Here is a 27,349-nt window from a genome sequence, read left to right as displayed (position 1 = left end):
AGGTCAAAAAAAATTTTGACTTTTTTTTGACATTTTTTGACGCCTTAGTATAATGAAGTTTTTTATGACATTTTGAGGTCAAATTTTTTTTTGACTTTTTTGGCCGATTTTGACGCCTTACTATACTATGACGTTTTTTATGACATTTTGAGGTCAAAAATTTTTTTGACTTTTTTTGGCCGATTTTGACGCCTTACTATACTATGACGTTTTTTATGACATTTTGAGGTCAAAAATTTTTTTGACTTTTTTTGACATTTTTTGACGCCTTACTATACTATGACGTTTTTTATGACATTTTGAGGTGAAACAATTTTTTGACATTTTTTGGCCGATTTTGACGCCTTACTATACTATGACGTTTTTTATGACATTTTGAGGTGAAAAAAATTTTTTTTACTTTTTTTTGGCCGATTTTGACGCCTTACTATACTATGACGTTTTTCATGACATTTTGAGGTCAAAAAATTTTTTGACTTTTTTTGACATTTTTTGACGCCTTACTATACTATTACGTTTTTTATGACATTTTGAGGTCAAAAAAATTTTTGACTTTTTTTGACATTTTTTGACGCCTTAGTATAATGACGTTTTTTATGACATTTTGAGGTCAAAAAAAATTTTGACTTTTTTTTGACATTTTTTGACGCCTTAGTATAATGAAGTTTTTTATGACATTTTGAGGTCAAAAAATTTTTGACTTTTTTTGGCCGATTTTGACGCCTTACTATACTATGACGTTTTTAATGACATTTTGAGGTCAAAAATTTTTTTGACTTTTTTTGACATTTTTTGACGCCTTACTATACTATGACATTTTTTATGACATTTTGAGGTCAAAAAAATTTTTGACTTTTTTTGGCCGATTTTGACGCCTTACTATACTATGAGGTTTTTTATGACATTTTGAGGTCAAAAATTTTTTTTACTTTTTTTGGCCGATTTTGACGCCTTAATATACTATGACGTTTTTTATGACATTTTGAGGTCAAAAATTTTTTGGACTTTTTTTGACATTTTTTGACGCCTTACTATACTATGACGTTTTTTATGACATTTTGAGGTCAAAAAAATTTTTGACTTTTTTTGACATTTTTTGACGCCTTACTATACTATGACATTTTCTATGACATTTTGAGGTCAAAAATTTTTTTTACTTTTTTTGGCCGATTTTGACGCCTTACTATACTATGACGTTTTTTATGACATTTTGAGGTCAAAAAAATGTTGACCTTTTTTGGCCGATTTTGACGCCTTACTATACTATGACGTTTTTTATGACATTTTGAGGTCAAAAAAATTTTGACTTTTTTTGACATTTTTTGACGCCTTACTATACTATGACGTTTTTTATGACATTTTGAGGTCAAAAAAAATTTTGACATTTTTTGGCCGATTTTGACGCCTTACTATACTATGAGGTTTTTTATGACATTTTGAGGTCAAAAATTTTTTTGACTTTTTTTGGCCGATTTTGACGCCTTACTATACTATGACGTTTTTTATGACATTTTGAGGTCAAAAAAATGTTGACCTTTTTTGGCCGATTTTGACGCCTTACTATACTATGACGTTTTTTATGACATTTTGAGGTAAAAAAAAAATTTGACTTTTTTTGACATTTTTTGACGCCTTACTATACTATGACGTTTTTAATGACATTTTGAGGTCAAAAAAATTTTTGACTTTTTTTGGCCGATTTTGACGCCTTACTATACTATGACGTTTTTTATGACATTTTGAGGTCAAAAATTTTTTTGACTTTTTTTGACATTTTTTGACGCCTTACTATACTATGACGTTTTTTATGACATTTTGAGGTCAAAATTTTTTTTGACTTTTTTTGGCCGATTTTGACGCCTTACTATACTATGACGTTTTTTATGACATTTTGAGGTCAAAAAAATTTTTGACTTTTTTTGACATTTTTTGACGCCTTACTATACTATGACGTTTTTTATGACATTTTGAGGTCAAAAATTTTTTTGACTTTTTTGGCCAATTTTGACGCCTTACTATACTATGACGTTTTTTATGACATTTTGAGGTCAAAAATTTTTTTGACTTTTTTTGGCCGATTTTTACGCCTTACTATACTATGAGGTTTTTTATGACATTTTGAGGTCAAAAATTTTTTTGACTTTTGTTGACATTTTTTGACGCCTTGCTACACTATGACGTTTTTTATGACATTTTGAGGTCAAAATTTTTTTTGACTTTTTTTGACATTTTTTGACGCCTTACTATACTATGACGTTTTTTATGACATTTTGAGGTCAAAAAAAATTTTGACTTTTTTTGGCCGATTTTGAAGCCTTACTATACTATGACGTTTTTTATGACATTTTGAGGTCAAAAAATTTTTGACTTTTTTTGACATTTTTTGACGCCTTACTATACTATGACGTTTTTTATGACATTTTGAGGTCAAAATTTTTTTTGACTTTTTTTGGCCGATTTTGACGCCTTACTATACTATGAGGTTTTTCATGACATTTTGAGGTCAAAAAAATTTTTGACTTTTTTTGGCCGATTTTGACGCCTTACTATACTATGAGGTTTTTTATGACATTTTGAGGTCAAAAATGTTTTTGACTTTTTTTGGCCGATTTTGACTCCTAACTATACTATGACGTTTTTTATGACATTTTGAGATCAAAAAACATTTTGACATTTTTTGGCCGATTTTGACGCCTTACTATACTATGAGGTTTTTTATGACATTTTGAGGTCAAAAATTTTTTTGACTTTTTTTGGCCGATTTTGACGCCTTACTATACTATGACGTTTTTTATGACATTTTGAGGTCAAAAAAATGTTGACTTTTTTTGCCATTTTTTGACGCCTTACTATACTATGAGGTTTTTTATGACATTTTGAGGTCAAAAATTTTTTGACTTTTTTTGACATTTTTTGACGCCTTACTATACTATGACGTTTTTTATGACATTTTGTGGTCAAAAATTTTTTTGACTTTTTTTGACATTTTTTGACGCCTTACTATACTATGATGTTTTTTATGACATTTTGAGGTCAAAAATTTTTTGACTTTTTTTGACATTTTTTGACGCCTTACTATACTATGACGTTTTTTATGACATTTTGAGGTCAAAAATTTTTTGACTTTTTTTGACATTTTTTGACGCCTTACTATACTATGACGTTTTTTATGACATTTTGAGGTCAAAAATTTTTTTGACTTTTTTTTACATTTTTTGACGCCTTACTATACTATGATGTTTTTAATGACATTTTGAGGTCAAAAAATTTTTTGACTTTTTTTGACATTTTTTGACGCCTTACTATACTATGACGTTTTTTATGACATTTTGAGGTGAAACAATTTTTTGACATTTTTTGGCCGATTTTGACGCCTTACTATACTATGACGTTTTTTATGACATTTTGAGGTGAAAAAATTTTTTGACATTTTTTGGCCGATTTTGACGCCTTACTATACTATGACGTTTTTTATGACATTTTGAGGTCAAAAAATTTTTTTTACTTTTTTTTGGCCGATTTTGACGCCTTACTATACTATGACGTTTTTCATGACATTTTGAGGTCAAAAATTTTTTTGACTTTTTTTGACATTTTTTGACGCCTTACTATACTATTACGTTTTTTATGACATTTTGAGGTCAAAAAAAATTTTGACTTTTTTTGACATTTTTTGACGCCTTAGTATAATGACGTTTTTTATGACATTTTGAGGTCAAAAAAAATTTTGACTTTTTTTTGACATTTTTTGACGCCTTAGTATAATGAAGTTTTTTATGACATTTTGAGGTCAAATTTTTTTTTGACTTTTTTGGCCGATTTTGACGCCTTACTATACTATGACGTTTTTTATGACATTTTGAGGTCAAATTTTTTTTTGACTTTTTTGGCCGATTTTGACGCCTTGCTACACTATGACGTTTTTTATGACATTTTGAGGTCAAAAAAATTTTTGACTTTTTTTGACATTTTTTGACGCCTTACTATACTATGACGTTTTTTATGACATTTTGAGGTCAAAAAAATTTTTGACTTTTTTTGGCCGATTTTGACGCCTTACTATACTATGACGTTTTTTATGACATTTTGAGGTCAAAAAAATTTTTGAGTTTTTTTGGCCGATTTTGACGCCTTACTATACTATGACGTTTTTTATGACATTTTGAGGTCAAAAAAATTTTTGACTTTTTTTGGCCGATTTTGACGCCTTACTATACTATGACGTTTTTTATGACATTTTGAGGTCAAAAAATTTTTTGACTTTTTTTGACATTTTTTGACGCCTTACTATACTATGACGTTTTTTATGACATTTTGAGGTCAAAATTTTTTTTGACTTTTTTGGCCGATTTTGACGCCTTACTATACTATGAGGTTTTTTATGACATTTTGAGGTCAAAAAAAATGTTGACATTTTTTGGCCGATTTTGACGCCTTACTATACTATGAGGTTTTTTATGACATTTTGAGATCAAAAATTTTTTGGACTTTTTTTTGACATTTTTTGACGCCTTACTATACTATGAGGTTTTTTATGACATTTTGAGGTCAAAAAAAATGTTGACATTTTTTGGCCGATTTTGACGCCTTACTATACTATGACGTTTTTTATGACATTTTGAGGTCAAAAAATTTTTTGACTTTTTTTGACATTTTTTGACGCCTTACTATACTATTACGTTTTTTATGACATTTTGAGGTCAAAAAAAATTTTGACTTTTTTTGACATTTTTTGACGCCTTAGTATAATGACGTTTTTTATGACATTTTGAGGTCAAAAAAAATTTTGACTTTTTTTTGACATTTTTTGACGCCTTAGTATAATGAAGTTTTTTATGACATTTTGAGGTCAAATTTTTTTTTGACTTTTTTGGCCGATTTTGACGCCTTACTATACTATGACGTTTTTTATGACATTTTGAGGTCAAATTTTTTTTTGACTTTTTTGGCCGATTTTGACGCCTTGCTACACTATGACGTTTTTTATGACATTTTGAGGTCAAAAAAATTTTTGACTTTTTTTTGACATTTTTTGACGCCTTACTATACTATGACGTTTTTTATGACATTTTGAGGTCAAAAAAATTTTTGACTTTTTTTGGCCGATTTTGACGCCTTACTATACTATGACGTTTTTTATGACATTTTGAGGTCAAAAAAATTTTTGAGTTTTTTTGGCCGATTTTGACGCCTTACTATACTATGACGTTTTTTATGACATTTTGAGATCAAAAAACATTTTGACATTTTTTGGCCGATTTTGACGCCTTACTATACTATGAGGTTTTTTATGACATTTTGAGGTCAAAAATTTTTTGGACTTTTTTTGGCCGATTTTGACGCCTTACTATACTATGACGTTTTTTATGACATTTTGAGGTCAAAAAAATGTTGACTTTTTTTGACATTTTTTGACGCCTTACTATACTATGAGGTTTTTTATGACATTTTGAGGTCAAAAATTTTTTGACTTTTTTTGACATTTTTTGACGCCTTACTATACTATGACGTTTTTTATGACATTTTGTGGTCAAAAATTTTTTTGACTTTTTTTGACATTTTTTGACGCCTTACTATACTATGATGTTTTTTATGACATTTTGAGGTCAAAAATTTTTTGACTTTTTTTGACATTTTTTGACGCCTTACTATACTATGACGTTTTTTATGACATTTTGAGGTCAAAAATTTTTTTGACTTTTTTTGACATTTTTTGACGCCTTACTATACTATGATGTTTTTTATGACATTTTGAGGTCAAAAATTTTTTTGACTTTTTTTGACATTTTTTGACGCCTTACTATACTATGATGTTTTTAATGACATTTTGAGGTCAAAAAATTTTTTGACTTTTTTTGACATTTTTTGACGCCTTACTATACTATGATGTTTTTTATGACATTTTGAGGTCAAAAATTTTTTGACTTTTTTTGACATTTTTTGACGCCTTACTATACTATGACGTTTTTTATGACATTTTGAGGTCAAAAATTTTTTTGACTTTTTTTGACATTTTTTGACGCCTTACTATACTATAATGTTTTTAATGACATTTTGAGGTCAAAAAATTTTTTGACTTTTTTTGACATTTTTTGACGCCTTACTATACTATGACGTTTTTTATGACATTTTGAGGTGAAACAATTTTTTGACATTTTTTGGCCGATTTTGACGCCTTACTATACTATGACGTTTTTTATGACATTTTGAGGTGAAAACATTTTTTGACATTTTTTGGCCGATTTTGACGCCTTACTATACTACGACGTTTTTTATGACATTTTGAGGTCAAAAAATTTTTTTGACTTTTTTTTGGCCGATTTTGACGCCTTACTATACTATGACGTTTTTCATGACATTTTGAGGTCAAAAATTTTTTTGACTTTTTTTGACATTTTTTGACGCCTTACTATACTATGACGTTTTTTATGACATTTTTAGGTCAAAAATTTTTTGACTTTTTTTGACATTTTTTGACGCCTTACTATACTATGACGTTTTTTATGACATTTTGAGGTCAAAAATTTTTTTGACTTTTTTTGACATTTTTTGACGCCTTACTATACTATGATGTTTTTAATGACATTTTGAGGTCAAAAAATTTTTTGACTTTTTTTGACATTTTTTGACGCCTTACTATACTATGACGTTTTTTATGACATTTTGAGGTGAAACAATTTTTTGACATTTTTTGGCCGATTTTGACGCCTTACTATACTATGACGTTTTTTATGACATTTTGAGGTGAAAAAATTTTTTGACATTTTTTGGCCGATTTTGACGCCTTACTATACTATGACGTTTTTTATGACATTTTGAGGTCAAAAAATTTTTTTTACTTTTTTTTGGCCGATTTTGACGCCTTACTATACTATGACGTTTTTCATGACATTTTGAGGTCAAAAATTTTTTTGACTTTTTTTGACATTTTTTGACGCCTTACTATACTATGACGTTTTTTATGACATTTTGAGGTCAAAAAAATTTTTGACTTTTTTTGGCCGATTTTGACGCCTTACTATACTATGACGTTTTTTATGACATTTTGAGGTCAAAAAAAATTTTGACATTTTTTGGCCGATTTTGACGCCTTACTATACTATGAGGTTTTTTATGACATTTTGAGGTCAAAAAATTTTTTGACTTTTTTTGGCCGATTTTGAAGCCTTACTATACTATGACGTTTTTAATGACATTTTGAGGTCAAAAATTTTTTTGACTTTTTTTGACATTTTTTGACGCCTTACTATACTATGACATTTTTTATGACATTTTGAGGTCAAAAAAATTTTTGACTTTTTTTGGCCGATTTTGACGCCTTACTATACTATGAGGTTTTTTATGACATTTTGAGGTCAAAAATTTTTTTTACTTTTTTTGGCCGATTTTGACGCCTTACTATACTATGACGTTTTTTATGACATTTTGAGGTCAAAAATTTTTTGGACTTTTTTTGACATTTTTTGACGCCTTACTATACTATGACGTTTTTAATGACATTTTGAGGTCAAAAAATGTTTTGACTTTTTTTGACATTTTTTGACGCCTTACTATACTATGACGTTTTTTATGACATTTTGAGGTCAAAATTTTTTTTGACTTTTTTTGGCCGATTTTGACGCCTTACTATACTATGACGTTTTTTATGACATTTTGAGGTCAAAAAAATTTTTGACTTTTTTTGACATTTTTTGACGCCTTACTATACTATGACGTTTTTTATGACATTTTGAGGTCAAAATTTTTTTTGACTTTTTTTGACATTTTTTGACGCCTTACTATACTATGACGTTTTTTATGACATTTTGAGGTCAAAAATTTTTTGACTTTTTTTGACATTTTTTGACGCCTTACTATACTATGACGTTTTTTATGACATTTTGAGGTCAAAAATTTTTTTGACTTTTTTTGACATTTTTTGACGCCTTACTATACTATGATGTTTTTAATGACATTTTGAGGTCAAAAAATTTTTTGACTTTTTTTGACATTTTTTGACGCCTTACTATACTATGACGTTTTTTATGACATTTTGAGGTGAAACAATTTTTTGACATTTTTTGGCCGATTTTGACGCCTTACTATACTATGACGTTTTTTATGACATTTTGAGGTGAAAAAATTTTTTGACATTTTTTGGCCGATTTTGACGCCTTACTATACTATGACGTTTTTTATGACATTTTGAGGTCAAAAAATTTTTTTTACTTTTTTTTGGCCGATTTTGACGCCTTACTATACTATGACGTTTTTCATGACATTTTGAGGTCAAAAATTTTTTTGACTTTTTTTGACATTTTTTGACGCCTTACTATACTATTACGTTTTTTATGACATTTTGAGGTCAAAAAAAATTTTGACTTTTTTTGACATTTTTTGACGCCTTAGTATAATGACGTTTTTTATGACATTTTGAGGTCAAAAAAAATTTTGACTTTTTTTGACATTTTTTGACGCCTTAGTATAATGAAGTTTTTTATGACATTTTGAGGTCAAATTTTTTTTTGACTTTTTTGGCCGATTTTGACGCCTTACTATACTATGACGTTTTTTTATGACATTTTGAGGTCAAAAATTTTTTGACTTTTTTGGCCGATTTTGACGCCTTGCTACACTATGACGTTTTTTATGACATTTTGAGGTCAAAAAAATTTTTGACTTTTTTTGACATTTTTTGACGCCTTACTATACTATGACGTTTTTTATGACATTTTGAGGTCAAAAAAATTTTTGACTTTTTTTGACATTTTTTGACGCCTTACTATACTATGACGTTTTTTATGACATTTTGAGGTCAAAAAAAATTTTGACATTTTTTGGCCGATTTTGACGCCTTACTATACTATGAGGTTTTTTATGACATTTTGAGGTCAAAAAATTTTTTGACTTTTTTTGGCCGATTTTGAAGCCTTACTATACTATGACGTTTTTAATGACATTTTGAGGTCAAAAATTTTTTTGACTTTTTTTGACATTTTTTGACGCCTTACTATACTATGACATTTTTTATGACATTTTGAGGTCAAAAAAATTTTTGACTTTTTTTGGCCGATTTTGACGCCTTACTATACTATGAGGTTTTTTATGACATTTTGAGGTCAAAAATTTTTTTTACTTTTTTTGGCCGATTTTGACGCCTTAATATACTATGACGTTTTTTATGACATTTTGAGGTCAAAAATTTTTTGGACTTTTTTTGACATTTTTTGACGCCTTACTATACTATGACGTTTTTTATGACATTTTGAGGTCAAAAAATTTTTTGACTTTTTTTGACATTTTTTGACGCCTTACTATACTATGACATTTTCTATGACATTTTGAGGTCAAAAAATTTTTTTACTTTTTTTGGCCGATTTTGACGCCTTACTATACTATGACGTTTTTTATGACATTTTGAGGTCAAAAAAAATGTTGACTTTTTTTTGACATTTTTTGACGCCTTAGTATAATGAAGTTTTTTATGACATTTTGAGGTCAAATTTTTTTTTGACTTTTTTGGCCGATTTTGACGCCTTACTATACTATGACGTTTTTTATGACATTTTGAGGTCAAATTTTTTTTTGACTTTTTTGGCCGATTTTGACGCCTTGCTACACTATGACGTTTTTTATGACATTTTGAGGTCAAAAAAATTTTTGACTTTTTTTGACATTTTTTGACGCCTTACTATACTATGACGTTTTTTATGACATTTTGAGGTCAAAAAATTTTTTGACTTTTTTTGACATTTTTTGACGCCTTACTATACTATGACGTTTTTTATGACATTTTGAGGTCAAAAAAAATTTTGACATTTTTTGGCCGATTTTGACGCCTTACTATACTATGAGGTTTTTTATGACATTTTGAGGTCAAAAAATTTTTTGACTTTTTTTGGCCGATTTTGAAGCCTTACTATACTATGACGTTTTTAATGACATTTTGAGGTCAAAAATTTTTTTGACTTTTTTTGACATTTTTTGACACCTTACTATACTATGACATTTTTTATGACATTTTGAGGTCAAAAAATTTTTTGACTTTTTTTGGCCGATTTTGACGCCTTACTATACTATGACGTTTTTTATGACATTTTGAGGTCAAAAAAATTTTTGACTTTTTTTGACATTTTTTGACGCCTTACTATACTATGACATTTTCTATGACATTTTGAGGTCAAAAAATTTTTTTACTTTTTTTGGCCGATTTTGACGCCTTCCTATACTATGACGTTTTTTTATGACATTTTGAGGTCAAAAAAATGTTGACCTTTTTTGGCCGATTTTGACGCCTTACTATACTATGACGTTTTTTATGACATTTTGAGGTCAAAAAAATTTTGACATTTTTTGGCCGATTTTGACGCCTTACTATACTATGAGGTTTTTTATGACATTTTGAGGTCAAAAATTTTTTTGACTTTTTTTGGCCGATTTTGACGCCTTACTATACTATGACGTTTTTTATGACATTTTGAGGTCAAAAAAATGTTGACCTTTTTTGGCCGATTTTGACGCCTTACTATACTATGACGTTTTTTATGACATTTTGAGGTAAAAAAAAAATTTGACTTTTTTTGACATTTTTTGACGCCTTACTATACTATGATGTTTTTTATGACATTTTGAGGTCAAAAATATGTTTGACTTTTTTTGACATTTTTTGACGCCTTACTATACTATGACGTTTTTTATGACATTTTGAGGTCAAAAAAAATTTTGACTTTTTTTGGCCGAAAAAAACGCCTTACTATACTATGACGTTTTTTACGACATTTTGAGGTCAAAAAAAATTAGGACTTTTTTTGGTCAAAAAAAACGCCTTACTATACTATGACGTTTTTTATGACATTTTGAGGTCAAAAAAATTTTTGACTTTTTTTGGCCGAAAAAAAACGCCTTACTATACTATGACATTTTCTATGACATTTTGAGGTCAAAAATTTTTTTGACTTTTTTTTACATTTTTTGACGCCTTACTATACTATGACGTTTTTTATGACATTTTGTGGTCAAAAATTTTTTTGACTTTTTTTGACATTTTTTGACGCCTTACTATACTATGATGTTTTTTATGACATTTTGAGGTCAAAAATATGTTTGACTTTTTTTGACATTTTTTGACGCCTTACTATACTATGACGTTTTTTATGACATTTTGAGGTCAAAAAATTTTTTTGACTTTTTTTGGCCGATTTTGACGCCTTACTATACTATGACGTTTTTTATGACATTTTGAGGTCAAAAATATGTTTGACTTTTTTTGGCCGATTTTGACGCCTTACTATACTATGACGTTTTTTATGACATTTTGAGGTCAAAAAAATGTTTGACTTTTTTTGAAATTTTTTGACGCCTTACTATACTATGAGGTTTTTTATGACATTTTGAGGTCAAAAAATTTTTTGACTTTTTTTGACATTTTTTGACGCCTTGCTACACTATGACGTTTTTTATGACATTTTGAGGTCAAAAATTTTTTTGACTTTTTTTGACATTTTTTGACGCCTTACTATACTATGACGTTTTTTATGACATTTTGAGGTCAAAAAAAATTTTGACTTTTTTTGGCCGATTTTGAAGCCTTGCTATACTATGAAGTTTTTTATGACATTTTGAGGTCAAAAAATTTTTGACTTTTTTTGACATTTTTTGACGCCTTACTATACTATGACGTTTTTTATGACATTTTGAGGTCAAAAAAATTTTTGACTTTTTTTGGCCGATTTTGACGCCTTACTATACTATGAGGTTTTTCATGACATTTTGAGGTCAAAAAAATTTTTGACTTTTTTTGGCTGATTTTGACGCCTTACTATACTATGAGGTTTTTTATGACATTTTGAGGTCAAAAATGTTTTTGACTTTTTTTGGCCGATTTTGACGCCTAACTATACTATGACGTTTTTTATGACATTTTGAGATCAAAAAACATTTTGACATTTTTTGGCCGATTTTGACGCCTTACTATACTATGAGGTTTTTTATGACATTTTGAGGTCAAAAAATTTTTTGACTTTTTTTGGCCGATTTTGACGCCTTACTATACTATGACGTTTTTTATGACATTTTGAGGTCAAAAAAATGTTGACTTTTTTTGCCATTTTTTGACGCCTTACTATACTATGAGGTTTTTTATGACATTTTGAGGTCAAAAATTTTTTGACTTTTTTTGACATTTTTTGATGCCTTACTATACTATGACGTTTTTTATGACATTTTGTGGTCAAAAATTTTTTTGACTTTTTTTGACATTTTTTGACGCCTTACTATACTATGATGTTTTTTATGACATTTTGAGGTCAAAAATTTTTTGACTTTTTTTGACATTTTTTGACGCCTTACTATACTATGACGTTTTTTATGACATTTTGAGGTCAAAAATTTTTTTGACTTTTTTTGACATTTTTTGACGCCTTACTATACTATGATGTTTTTAATGACATTTTGAGGTCAAAAAATTTTTTGACTTTTTTTGACATTTTTTGACGCCTTACTATACTATGACGTTTTTTATGACATTTTGAGGTCAAAAATTTTTTGACTTTTTTTGACATTTTTTGACGCCTTACTATACTATGACGTTTTTTATGACATTTTGAGGTCAAAAATTTTTTTGACTTTTTTTGACATTTTTTGACGCCTTACTATACTATGATGTTTTTAATGACATTTTGAGGTCAAAAAATTTTTTGACTTTTTTTGACATTTTTTGACGCCTTACTATACTATGACGTTTTTTATGACATTTTGAGGTGAAACAATTTTTTGACATTTTTTGGCCGATTTTGATGCCTTACTATACTATGACGTTTTTTATGACATTTTGAGGTGAAAAAATTTTTTGACATTTTTTGGCCGATTTTGACGCCTTACTATACTATGACGTTTTTTATGACATTTTGAGGTCAAAAAATTTTTTTTACTTTTTTTTGGCCGATTTTGACGCCTTACTATACTATGACGTTTTTCATGACATTTTGAGGTCAAAAATTTTTTTGACTTTTTTTGACATTTTTTGACGCCTTACTATACTATTACGTTTTTTATGACATTTTGAGGTCAAAAAAATTTTTGACTTTTTTTGACATTTTTTGACGCCTTAGTATAATGACGTTTTTTATGACATTTTGAGGTCAAAAAAAATTTTGACTTTTTTTTGACATTTTTTGACGCCTTAGTATAATGAAGTTTTTTATGACATTTTGAGGTCAAATTTTTTTTTGACTTTTTTGGCCGATTTTGACGCCTTACTATACTATGACGTTTTTTATGACATTTTGAGGTCAAATTTTTTTTTGACTTTTTTGGCCGATTTTGACGCCTTGCTACACTATGACGTTTTTTATGACATTTTGAGGTCAAAAAAATTTTTGACTTTTTTTGACATTTTTTGACGCCTTACTATACTATGACGTTTTTTATGACATTTTGAGGTCAAAAAAATTTTTGACTTTTTTTGGCCGATTTTGACGCCTTACTATACTATGACGTTTTTTATGACATTTTGAGGTCAAAAAAATTTTTGAGTTTTTTTGGCCGATTTTGACGCCTTACTATACTATGACGTTTTTTATGACATTTTGAGGTCAAAAAAATTTTTGACTTTTTTTGGCCGATTTTGACGCCTTACTATACTATGACGTTTTTTATGACATTTTGAGGTCAAAAAATTTTTTGACTTTTTTTGACATTTTTTGACGCCTTACTATACTATGAGGTTTTTTATGACATTTTGAGGTCAAAAAAAATGTTGACATTTTTTGGCCGATTTTGACGCCTTACTATACTATGAGGTTTTTTATGACATTTTGAGATCAAAAATTTTTTGGACTTTTTTTGACATTTTTTGACGCCTTACTATACTATGACGTTTTTTATCACATTTTGAGGTCAAAAAAAATTTTGACATTTTTTGGCCGATTTTGACGCCTTACTATACTATGACGTTTTTTATGACATTTTGAGGTCAAAAAATTTTTTGACTTTTTTTGGCCGATTTTGACGCCTTACTATACTATAACGTTTTTTATGACATTTTGAGGTCAAAAAAATGTTGACCTTTTTTGGCCGATTTTGACGCCTTACTATACTATGAGGTTTTTTATGACATTTTGAGGTCAAAAATTTTTTGACTTTTTTTGACATTTTTTGACGCCTTACTATACTATGATGTTTTTTATGACATTTTGAGGTCAAAAATTTTTTTGACTTTTTTTGACATTTTTTGACGCCTTACTATACTATGACGTTTTTTATGACATTTTGAGGTCAAAAAAATTTTTGACTTTTTTTGGCCGATTTTGACGCCTTACTATACTATGAGGTTTTTTATGACATTTTGAGGTCAAAAATTTTTTGGACTTTTTTTGACATTTTTTGACGCCTTACTATACTATGAGGTTTTTTATGACATTTTGAGGTCAAAAAATTTTTTGACTTTTTTTGGCCGATTTTGACGCCTTACTATACTATGACGTTTTTTATGACATTTTGAGGTAAAAAAAATGTTGACTTTTTTTGACATTTTTTGACGCCTTACTATAGTATGTTTTTTATGACATTTTGAGGTCAAAAATTTTTTTGACTTTTTTTGACATTTTTTGACGCCTTATATACTATGACGTTTTTTATGACATTTTGAGGTCAAAATTTTTTTTGACTTTTTTGGCCGATTTTGACGCCTTACTATACTATGAGGTTTTTTTATGACATTTTGAGGTCAAAATTTTTTTTGACTTTTTTTGACATTTTTTGACGCCTTACTATACTATGACGTTTTTTATGACATTTTGAGGTCAAAAAAATTTTTGACATTTTTTGGCCGATTTTGACGCCTTACTATACTATGACGTTTTTTATGGCATTTTGAGGTCAAAAATTTTTTTACTTTTTTTGGCCGATTTTGACGCCTTACTATACTATGACGTTTTTTATGACATTTTGAGGTCAAAAAATTTTTTGACTTTTTTTGGCCGATTTTGACACCTTACTATACTATGACGTTTTTTATGACATTTTGAGGTCAAAAAAAATTTTGACTTTTTTTGACATTTTTTTGACGCCTTACTATACTATGACATTTTTTATGACATTTTGAGGTCATTCTAAAATCCAACTTTTTTTGGCATATTTTGACGCCTTACGGCCGTATGACATGTTTTTTGACATTTTGAGGTCATTCTAAAATCCAACTTTTTTTGGCATATTTTGACGCCTTACGGCCGTATGACATGTTTTATGACATTTTGACGTCATTCTAAAATCCAGTTTTTTCTGCATATTTTGACATCTTATGGCCACATGACATGTTTTATGACATTTTGAGGTCATTCTAAAATCCAACTTTTTTTGGCATATTTCGATGCCTTAGTATACTATGACGTGTTTTATGACGTTTTGAGGTATTACTAAAATATGACTTTTTTGGTATATTTTGACACCTTACGGCCGTATGACACTTTTCATGACATTTTGAGGTCTTACTAAAATATGACTTTTTTTGGCATATTTTGATGCTTTACGGCCATATGACACTTTTCATGACATTTTGAGGTCTTACTAAAATATTACTTTTTTGGCATATTTTGACCCCTTACGGCTGTATGATGTGTTTTATGACATTTTGAGGCCATACTAAAGTATGACCTTTTTTGGCCGATTTTTAAGTCTTACTAAACTATGACCTTTTTTATTCACCCTGGAAATGCCGTTGTAGGAAAGAAAACCTTACTTTGAATAATGTCTATGAAATATATGTAGGTATTACTGCTATAGAATCGAAGCATGGATTTATGACATATAATCTATAACAGCAGCTGACTAAACTATCCATCCTCACAGCTGCTTGGCTGTATGACCATCAAACTAAAGAGGGATCATTTTTTGTTGTAATGCAATGATCAAGTTCATTTTCAGAAATTACGGAAGAATGAGACCAATGAAACCAAAACAAAATTAATGTAAGTGTGTATGCAATGCTTCCCTATTAAATGGCCTGCGCTGATGTAAAGTATGCTTAGATGTAGTGAGTAAAGATCTGGCATGGTCCTTTGAAATAACACAAAAACATTATATCAAGTAACTCATAAATAGGAATCAAAACATTAAAAAAATCAGTGGTGTTTCCAAAGTAAGCCTTCAAAAGTTGTTACCTTTTTTGCACCTTAAAAATCCTGTATTTGTCAGATGTTTATTATTCCAACTATGTTAGTAAAATATTCATACACAAAAGGACAGCAGGTGCAATCATTTCACTTGAGTTTATTTGTAACAAATGAAACTTGTGTCGACAAAGAACAGAAATCCATACAGACCTGTTTTGCGGTTTTCACATGCTCCGAGAACCAATGTAAGAAAATAAAAAGCACTTGTTGACTCGGAGCAGAAAACAAAACAAAAAAAAAAAGTTTACATTTACAGACCAATTGGAGGTAACTGATCCAAGTAACACACCATATTTTCGTTTTTATACAATTTATAAACTCCAGTTTTATCCATCTACATGATACATTGGGGGTAAAATAGAACACTTTTTTTGTGAAACTTTGCAACAAATCCACAATGTGATGTATTGCACATACTGCTGTGCCATTAAACTGTGATTTCAGGTGCATCCTTTTATTATATCACTCTCTACATCTGATAAAATTTTTTATTTATTCTTTACCTTTATCATTTATTTATGTATTCATATCTACGCATTTCAATTACTCTCTGTGTTTTGTGTTATTTACATATACACAACCGTGTGAGCATTACAGGGTCCGTCTTTGCTGAGTTCAAGTAAAACTCCTTTTTTTGGGGGAGAGGGGAGTTGGGGGAGGGGTTATCAGAGATATTAGGATACTAGTATTAGTGCATAGTACAAAGAGAGAAAGTGCAAGTCTTCCCATAACAGGTGCGACCAAAGGGGCATCTCAAAAGTGGTACCATGCATACAAAAACGACGACAGGGTCACTGTAAGATGGTGGGAAACTGTCAACGATCCCTTATGTGGTTACGTTCATGTCGATACAAAAAAATCTCATGATGTAGGTTGTGTGTTGTTGGAGATGTAGCACCTGAATGTCTCCTAGCCTCTGTAATTAAAAAAAAAAAAAAAAAAAAAAAAAAATATATATATATATATATATATATATATATAAAACCATAGACATCAGTATGAAGAACACAGATGACCAGTTTTTCTGATTTCAGGTGAAGGGTGTCAGGTGGGATACGTAACTGTGTCCGTACGGTTTGTTATTTTGCTTTTTCTTCAAACTGACAAAGAAAGCCACTGCTGTTCAGCTTTATATAGATTCCTACATAGCTGAGTAAGTATGACTTGCCTGAGCCAGTTCACAGTCGGTGCCAAAGTTGCTAGTGTGGCCAACATTTCATGGTAGGCAAACTAAAGTCTCCATGAAAGAGTATATATACATAAAGCTGCAAGTGTCCCAGGAAGAGAAGATGGAAAGCTGTCGACATAGAAACTTGTTTTCTGTCCAAAATGATCAGACCATCCTGCTAATAACCTATGTTGAAACCACATTTTTTGTCTGTAGTTGAGTCTCATCTAAGATAAGGTTTAATTTTTTTTTTTTTTTTTTTTTGTTAATCAAAAGAGATACGATGATGAAGTTGCTGGGTTGAAAGTGATGAGTACAACTATCCAGCCTACACAGAGCCTTTCATACAAAATTTCACAGCCGAAAACAGAACACACGAGATACGTTCACATACTGTAACATAACAAAATCATATACACAGACATTCGGCTCACACACACATATAATACACAAAAAAACCCTTTAAAGTAACTTTATCAAAATAGGCTTGTAATATAAGGCACTAGAAATCTAAAATCAAAATACTTATTAGATGCTGTTTGAAATATGAGTTTGATCATTCATTGGTTGCCTTGACACACAGAAGGATGACATCATCTACTGGCGTTGTGACATGGATAAAAGGTCTACTTCCTAAGAGGTCGTTCCTCTGTTTGGACACATTAAACGGTGGCGGGAACCATATCAAGCGTAACATCCTTGTGTCTGGAAAATGATGCACCATTATCAGTATCATCATAATGGCATATAACTGCAGTTAGTGACTTGACACAAAAATATATAATACATCTACTTATTGCACACTGAATCAGACAGAGAGAAAAGTCAATAGGTGAGCATTCCAGTGAGAAAATTGTTCCTTCCCCGATCCCCCCCATCCTACCCTTTTTTCTACATCCCTTTCTCGCTCCCTGCTTGAGAAATCTTTGTGAAGCTTATTTGGACACATAAATAGTTGTCTTTTTTCATATTTTGTTTTCTGTGCATACTCTCTGTAGTCGTGTTCTATCTGGCTTTCTCTCAACGTGCACACAGAACAACTTGGCGGGATTATTCTCTGGGACTTTCTGCAGGTCTGGTAGCAGCAAGGTTAACACTGTACCTCTGTGGGCCTCTAAGAGTTTCTCGGGCCTCTGATAGGCCCAGTTAGAGATGAGGCCCGAGAGTCCTGTGTGCATGCAAACGTGTGTTTTAAAAAAAAGAAAATTAGAGAGAGTGGGTAGAGAATACAGGAGTGACACTCAATGGTGGTGTTTTTCATACAACTGTGAACATTTTCCACTCTAGATTTGATTGTACACTTTAAAACAGTACCGTATCACTTTTAAAAAGTCGCTACAGCTCATTGGATAACACACACACACAAAAAAACTTTGCCTTTGTATGGTTGGTGGGGACAAAGTCATAAATCTGTAAAAACAAAATAACAGAACGTGCCATAAGGAATACCCAGTTTAAAAAAAAAAAAGATAATCACATGTTTATATTTTTCTAAAAAACTAAATTAATGTTTTACTTCATGGTATGCATTTTAAACTTCTCTCAAATTTCCTGTTTCTTAAATTGTGATAAGGTTGAACTGGTGGTTTTTATTACTGTATGGTAGAAATATCTTCTTTTTCATTCACAGGAAATGATAGTCTGTTTCCAAAACAAAACAGAAAAAAACACTTCTTGGTGTCTCTTTTTTTTTAATGTGTGTTCTTTGTCTTTTTAATACTGTGTGCTCTGTGTTTTCAGTCTCCTGTTGGCAATTCTCTGGTGCTCAAAAAGTCCCAGTTCTTTCAGTTCACGAGGCTTCCATAAGATGGATTTGTAGTCTCCTTCAAAACAAGTCCTCAAGATAGAAAAATCAAAATTTCCTGTGACAGCTAAATACTGTAGCCGGGTCCTGTTTTTAGGTTGGTGATGCTACACTGGTGGTGGACGAGGTGAGAGTTCCACACCCAAACAATGTAAAGCAATCTGGGTGCTCACAAAAGCACTGAAACGAATAAAAATCTAGATCTGATCAAGTATTCTGATTGGAACAGTGGTTGAAGTTGCTTCTTCAGACTGACCAATGGGCATGTTTGGGCTGAGGGTGGAAGGAAACACCCTTGTCAAGCAGGTTGCTATGGCTCAGTTAGAGGTGCTGTTTCTGGGTACGGGATAAGCCGATGGTCCCCCTTCACTCTGCATGTGGTGGCAAAATCTTCAAAGAAACATCGCAGCCTAATGCATTAATTCAGGCTGCATGTGACCTAAGAAAAGTGCACTAGGTGGGATGTGGCATGAGAGACAGCCACCGGGTTTATGTTGCATAGTGATCAAAACTTCCCAGGTACTCCAGACTGGCCCGGTAGCAGAACTGGTACTGGTCCTAGAGGAAGGCAGAACATGTCAGTAAGAAAACAAAGACTGGATCAGAGACAGACAAATGCACTGCTTGTTGTTTGACAAACAAAAAGAATATGAGCAAGAGAGAATAACAACGGTGGGAAAGCTCACCTCTGTCTGAACGGTGGCAGGTCTCTGGGTGCGCAGCATCTTGACTGTCTGGAAAATGTCCACCACGCCCTCGTACCTCATCCTCTCCAGCACAATGCTAAGGGTGATGAACACACCAGTCCTCCCTACACCAGCACTGTTGGTGAACAGGTGGAAACATTTATTTACAACTGGATATATCTAAAACGGTAGCACCTGCAGTCACATATTATAAACTGCACTCTCCTGCCATGTTCACACACACACACACACACACACACACACACACACACACACACACACACACACACACACACACACACACACACACACACACACACACATTATCACTTGTTAAAAATAGCCCAGCTGTAATTATTGGTTGACACAGATCAGATAGCGTATGTATTATCAATGTGTGAGCAGGAAGAAAAGCACATGGAATCTAATTTTTTTTGTCAGACTTTAACAGATTTCTCTTTAGTAATGCCCCACGACAGGCTAAAGGCCCCTGTCAGCGCCACAACCAACCCTCAAGCTCTTCTCTAACCCTTATACCAACCCTAACCCATGCCGTCAGCTCGAATGGTCATCTCTGTATTTTTCTGCCCTATGCAGAAATCTGATATTTATTGTGTAAACTGTACATACAGACTATTGCAAGTGTAATTTACAGGGTGTGCAGTGTAAATGTAGCTTAATATGATAACTGACACTGATTTCATCTGCGTGTTGGGTTAGGTTGATCAGTGCACAGAGCAATGACACATCCAATCTCCTGTGTTTGTTTAAGTGACATATGCTAAAATGCTTTCTATTAAACTGCTATTTATTACAAATATTCTTTTTTTTCATGACATTTGACCACAAGGTATGATGAAACATACAGGGGCCAGTGCAAAAGATGCATCTTACCTGCAGTGCACAGTAATTGGCCCATCCTGGCCAAACTGTTCTTTTGTTTTGTGCACCTGGCCAATAAAATCAATGAATCCCTCCCCTGACTTTGGCACTCCTTGCTCTGGCCAATCGGTGAACTGGAACTGACGAACTGTCCGTGATTGGCCATCCTACAAACAAAGAAAATATGTTAATTCTTTTGAAAATCCAGGGAAACAGTACAAAACAGTAACAAGTGATACTGTCTCCTCTCACACATGAACACAAACACAGAGAAACTGATGACTCACCCTGGCATCAGTGACTTTGAACTCTCTGAGAATGTACTGGGGCATGTTGTACTCAGCCATGGGATCCACCACAAAGTACTGGTACCTGGCTGAGCGCTCTGCAGGCCAGTACTGGTGACACTTCTCCTGCGGGAGGAGAGCACAAAGGCCTCACTTCAGAGCTCTACATCATGTCCAAGGGTTTTTGTGTGAAAGACAAATTTCTGACTACTTTGTCATGAAGATGTCTCCCTGACTTGTGAAATTCATTATTCACTTGAAGATAATTCTGTAGCAGATGAGATATGAGGTTCATATGAGATATAACTCACACCACTATCTCATGCATCCTCACTCTTGTCACTGTGTTGCCTTGCATTTTCATTGCATCATACATTTTTTTGTGTTTTTTGTGTGTACAAAAGTCCTCTCCTCTTGAGGACTTCTGCTCCTGGAAAGTCTAGAGGAGAACTGGCTGCAAATGTGAAAAAGCTAATGATTATGCTGCACTTCAGCCAGTCCTTCAAAGTATTATTTTTCTGAAAATTAAAAACGGAAAATTAGCCCTTATTACAGTGTATTGTGTGATATTGTATACTACAGCATGGTCAGACAAAATTGATCATGTAATCAAGTGCAAGTGCTGATATTTTAGGTTGAGTATTTTCTTCTAGTACACCCTTCTTTCTTTCATTTCTTCTAGTATACCCTACACAGTGATTACAGCAGAGTGTGTCTGTGCATCCGTACCCGTCCCATTTCTCTCAGTTTGGTTAGCATGACAACTATGGTGGAGTTGTGTTCCCACAGCATCCTCCAGTAGTCCTCTGTGGTTTCAGCCAGCGGGCCTTGTGTTGCTATATAGGCCTTCTGCTGCCTACAAACACAAATACATGGATTACTGTATATACAATTCTAAAGACCTAGAAGGCATCTAAAAACATTACGGAACAACTGATGTTCAGTTCAGTTTTCACTGACCTGTATCCATCGATGAAGCTGGCATTGATATAGTCAGATCCCTCCACTCCTCTGATTGGCTGCAGACACACACGTGTGGTCTCATAGGGCATGATGTTCACCAGTCGGTTCTTGAACTTGTTGCATGGCAGGTTGGCACTCACAAACCGTGATGTGTGGGCCTTGGCACTGGCCAGACGCTGGAATAGAAAAAACAAAACAAAAACAACATTTTATATTATCACACTGACATCATTTTTTTACAGATTCTAAGACATCGGCCTAAGAAGTAGTGCTAGTGAAAGCACACAAAACACAAAGGACGGACGGATCAAAGGGAGGAGGGAAAATAAAAAGGAAGTTCAAACAAATTCAAGGACCTCATTTAAATGTATTCAGCACAGGGCTTGGTTTTCCTCTGGCGCAGTGGACAACCGAAATTAGAAAATCAGCTTGACTCGGCAGGCCTGAGGATATTTAGTCAGACATCTTCAATTGAATAAACAAAGGAGGGCCGATATAGGGGGACAAGAGCAGTGCTAGGGAATGGAAGAGGGAATATAATAAGATGAACGAGAGGAGGAAGAAGAAAATCAAGAGTCGGGGGGCAGGAAACCACAAGGCCCCACACTGTCTCAACGCACATATGTGAACCAAAGTTGATCCTGCAACAGCGAAAAAAAAAAAAAAATCCCTGGAACACACACATACATATGGATACGTGCAGACAGGCAGATGTGAGAACACACTGTACACTCTCTCTCACACTCGACCATTGGATGACATGGCTTAAAACGAAAGACAGAACAACAGAGAATAGGCAGACAGAAACCGCAGACTCCGGGGGTGGGGGGTGGGGGGTGGGGGCACAATGGGGTCTCATGAACTGAGCCTTGACCATCGGCGGCTACCAGAGTGCTGTGGGAGAAACAGCAGAACCTCATTTTCTTATAGACAGACCAAGCTGGAAAATCCCACACTAACCAAAAGTTCACCAGTTCATTTGGGTACCCTCAGCCCAGTTTTCTGTGTAAACACTAGTAATTCTTCATGTCATTTAGTTTGAACTGAACTCGGTCTTATCAATAAAGCCTGGCGAACACAAAAACCTTTTCGCCGCTTTGATACATGCCATTATTTTCACCATCTGTTAAGCTTGGATAAAATCATGCCCTGTTGGCAGCCTCTTTAAACTCAACCGGGAAACTCCGCGTGAAAGGAAACAAAAACACTAAGTCCTAATAGGGTGTTGGATTACCAAAAGCTGCCAGAACAGGCTCTGCTTCTTTCTTTTCTCTCACACATGCTTCGGCTTTCTGTGATTTTATTTGAGGGATGCGACACCGATCCTCCGTGAGAAATTCCATCCTTTTTGGTGTTTTGTTGATGATGGTGGAAAGTGCTGTTTCTGATGGCGTTCCACGGTTGCCCATAAGTGTTGGAAGTGAGATCTGTGAAATCTGGTGACTGGGACAACCCTGGCATATGTTTTACATCAATATAAGGCTGAGCAAACAGTTCAGTGAGCGCTCAGTTCATTGTCATTCTGGGGAGACCGCCGCCATTAGGACAGGAATGCCGGAGCATAGGATGAAGGAGATTGCTTGGAGTGGCTTTGTGTTTACTTTGCCCTCTGAGCGTCTGAGCAGACATAAACCATTCCAGGAAAAATTTAAGCCACCTGCTTTCAATATATACCTGTATGGCTAAAGCTGATTCTCTCTTCACCCAGCCAGACCAGACAGGTCTGCAGAGAGCTCGTCTGGCAAGAGGTAAATATCAGAGTAAACAAAACAAAAACATCTAGAATGAAATGAAAATAACACTACCCAATAACACTTTGAATCCCTTATGCATTCTCTCTTCTGTGCTTGTGTATTGATGTCTATGCCTGGTGTGCTCACTTTGAATTCTGATAAGCTGCCCGAAATGTTTGAAAACGCCCATATGACCTTTTCCAAAGATTTTATTATAGACTGCAACTTTCTGACCTACATTATTTGTTTCTTCTGTTTATGTCCATCACACTTCCAAAACTATGATGCTTTGCAATGCTTATGACCTCAGATTCAAAAGGTGCAATCCCACAATCCCCTTCAAATCCAACCATCCATCATGACTCTATGAAACTCTCAGAGGGGGGCTGAAAATGTAAGAACCTCTAATAGCCCTGGGAAAAAATACTCAGTGAGTATCAAGGTCAGGGATTTCAGGTTCATACATACTGTATGTCCTTTGACTGGATGTTTGAACAACTACGTGGTAATCGAGCAAACTCAGTGTGTTGGTGTGGACTATATGATGCAACTGAAAGCTCCAGAATAGCTACTAGATGGATCTTGAGGTGAGATTGTTTTGTCAACAACATTTTTATTGTTTGAGATGAGGTGTGTCCCAGACATTACACAGACATCTAAGACATAGAAATGTTTGCTGTTTCAACTGGCTCTGTGAAAACACTGCATTTCATTTCACTGACTTTTCACTTTTCATTTACATGTCGCTACTTAGATTTTGTTTGGTTGGGAAGTAAAACACTTATCTTTTAAGACCTTTATTGATCTTTAACCACCTTTATTTTTCTGCCTTCTCTTGTTCTAGAACTGTATTTGTGCCATTATACATAATATCAAACATATCATGGATCACATTATAATTAGCAAAAACATACATCATGGCACCTATTCACTTTCTAAGAGTCAGACTAGAAGATCTATACCACTCTTATGTGTGTCTGTTAAATATGAAGCTATAGCCAGCAAGTTAGCTTAGCTTAGCAGAAAAACAGAGTGAAACAGATAACTTCTCTCTGTTTGAAGCTAACAAATTCACTTGTGAGCACCTCTGCAGCTCAATAACTAACATGTTATACTTAATTTTTTCATTTGTTTCAAGACCCTGAAGTGACCATTTACTGTACTTTCTTTATGGGGGCAGGATAACCCTTTAAGTACAGAGCCCATCTTTAAACACTGATTTTAAGTGCCAAAGTGACTGCGAAGCACTAAATATCTACTATACCAACCTCAGGGATGTTATTGTGTAGCTGACCCTGAAGTCTGACCTTCTGTGTGGCAAGGGTCAAGAAAAAGGTAACTCTCTCTTTCAGGGACCAGTGAAGTGTCACATTATTATCATTAATCGCTTTTATGAACCATCATAAATCAGTTGGACCTAATTTTACGACCTTCAGGGACATGGTGAATATCTCTCACCTTGAACTCCAGCTCCATGCCAGTGACATTCTCTCCCGGTTCAATCTGCGTCAGCCTCTGGATGTAGGAGTACAGGTTCCTAGCGGGGACCTCGGTGTTCCCGCAGGTCACAGCCTCCAGCAGTGCGTCATGAATGAAGATGTACTGGTCCTCCGTCTGGACCATGTAGTTCCTCTGGGAGCGCATGAGGGTAACATGGCCGTAGATATCGAGGGTCTTCTCATGTTTGATACGCTCCGTCATGGCGTCGATCACAATGAAGCAGCCCGTGCGACCCACTCCGGCGCTGAGCCAAAACAGGTAGGAAAAAAAAGAAGGGGGGGGGGGCAGATGGTGATGTGATTATCTCACATAACCTGGGGTATGAAATGTTGAACAAATAATTTTTCTGAGTGTGTGCTGTGTCTTCAACCCTGGTACAAATCTGGCCCTGTTGCATAGCGCAAAAGCTCTAACATACTGTGCCTAAATCAACTAAATATCACAAAGATGCCAGCCAGCAATATTTCCCACAAAGGACCTAAAAATTGACATCAGCGATGAGTCAGCATCCCCGTCTCACTGGCATTAGGAAGATATCCTCTCCTATCGACATACAATCCAGAAATATAATACATTTAGCTGCCCACCCAAACACTTCACATTTTTGCTGTGCAAGTACCTAAATGGTGAAACACCCTGACCAAGCAAGTTTCTGCAAGTGAATAAAAACCTCTTTATATGGTTAAATTAATATCAGTGTGTATGAGTGTGTGTGCACACTAGCGTGTGTGCGTTGTTCAGGTGGAATGAGATTCAGTCCATTGTTTGATACGGAGGCTGGTTGATATGTTAAGACACATTATGATGGAGTCTTGCCGGGATAATTAAATTTGACTGATAATCCTGTTAGATACTCCATCTGAGTGCTACGGAAGATTAGGAAGAGCTCCTCTCCTGCCAACCTTTTCACCCCACACACACCCCCCTTCATCTCCCCGCCTCTTTATCTTCTCTCTAAGTACCCTTCCAGCACTCTCACACCATCCCCACCACTTTTTCACTCTCACATTTGTACATTTTTTTTTAGACTCCATTTTCTCTCCACCTTTCCTTTTCTTTAATTCATCATTTCCGTTCACCGTGTCCTGAGTTTGACCTCACCTTCTCTCTCACTCTGCACATTTAGTATCTCCTCCTCCAACTCCCAGTCCCTGGCTAACACTCCCTCTCAATCATTGTCTCCCCTTTTTTCTTCCCCTTTCCTCTCTTCCTCCACACCTATACCTCACTAATTCTTCCTCTCTAGAGCTTCTGCTACCCTCTTCTCTCCTTCACTCCCTGGTAAGAGTAAATAGCAGCTTCATTCCAACTCTGGAGCTCAAGACTGTGCCAAGACTGTAATGCCAAGTTTCCAGAATCTGCCTCCATCCAATGCATGAGCCTTCTGCTGCTCAGACAGCAGCTCATTTGAATATAAACTTATGAACCCAGATCTACAACCAGCTTAAACGGTAAATAGTCAACAGTGAAAGCTACTTATAGAAAATAATGTCAGCGCAGTGGCTGCTGTTGTTGTTAAATCTTAGAGATGATGGAGGTTGTTAAGGGAGGACTGTTGGTGTTTAAGCCAGTGAGGATGGTTTGGGGTTTGCATAATGGCAGGTCAATCTCATTTCAGTTCTGGACCTGTGAATGATTTTATACAAGTGCTCTTGGACTCTTGCTGATTTTCACAGACTCCTGGGCTTTTGAAAATTATGTTGCCAAGTAAAACCCAAAATAACATGTGCAAGCACACACACACACACACACACACACACACACACACACACACACACACACACACACACACACACAAAATCAAGGACCAAATTTGTTGTTTTTTTTGGTCAGAGACTACCGGATTGTCTTTCTTGGTGATTTTAGGAATAATGTTTGTACAGTGAATTACAAGAACTGTCTAAACTAAGTAAAAGAAAAACTAAACAAAAAAAATAGACCATGGGTGAAACACTGACAAACACACACACCTGCAGTGGACGACCATGGGTCCTGCATCTGGAGGGTTGCAGGCCTTGACCCTCCGAAGGAAGGCCAGGAATGGGGTGGGGTGTTCAGGCACCCCATGGTCCGGCCAGGCTGTAAACTGGAAGTGACGAACCTCACGTTTCTCATTGGAGCCGCTCTGGACGAGCAGACAGAACAGGAGTGTTAAAGATAAAGCTGATGTTACTCTGT

General features: G+C 33.8%; 1 protein-coding gene across 1 annotated transcript in view; it reads right to left on the bottom strand.

Moving 5' to 3' along the window:
* Positions 1–17,058: 17,058 nt before the first annotated feature.
* The window catches only part of ptprdb (protein tyrosine phosphatase receptor type Db), an 86,639-nt gene continuing 76,348 nt past the window's right edge, over positions 17,059–27,349 (bottom strand). The window contains exons 32-39 of the mRNA XM_041035681.1: positions 27,142–27,296; positions 25,130–25,415; positions 21,936–22,114; positions 21,705–21,831; positions 20,976–21,101; positions 20,701–20,855; positions 19,807–19,942; positions 17,059–19,678 (exon numbers count right to left, since the gene is read on the bottom strand). Coding sequence (XP_040891615.1) covers positions 19,610–19,678; positions 19,807–19,942; positions 20,701–20,855; positions 20,976–21,101; positions 21,705–21,831; positions 21,936–22,114; positions 25,130–25,415; positions 27,142–27,296 — 1,233 coding nt within the window. The 3' untranslated portion in view covers positions 17,059–19,609. The remainder of the gene's footprint in view (positions 19,679–19,806; positions 19,943–20,700; positions 20,856–20,975; positions 21,102–21,704; positions 21,832–21,935; positions 22,115–25,129; positions 25,416–27,141; positions 27,297–27,349) is intronic.

The sequence above is a fragment of the Toxotes jaculatrix genome, chromosome 4 (genome assembly GCF_017976425.1).
Source record: "Toxotes jaculatrix isolate fToxJac2 chromosome 4, fToxJac2.pri, whole genome shotgun sequence".
NCBI lineage: Eukaryota > Metazoa > Chordata > Actinopteri > Toxotidae > Toxotes > Toxotes jaculatrix.
The sequence above is the reverse complement of the archived record's forward strand: the minus strand, read 5'-3'. Positions and strand labels throughout refer to the sequence as shown.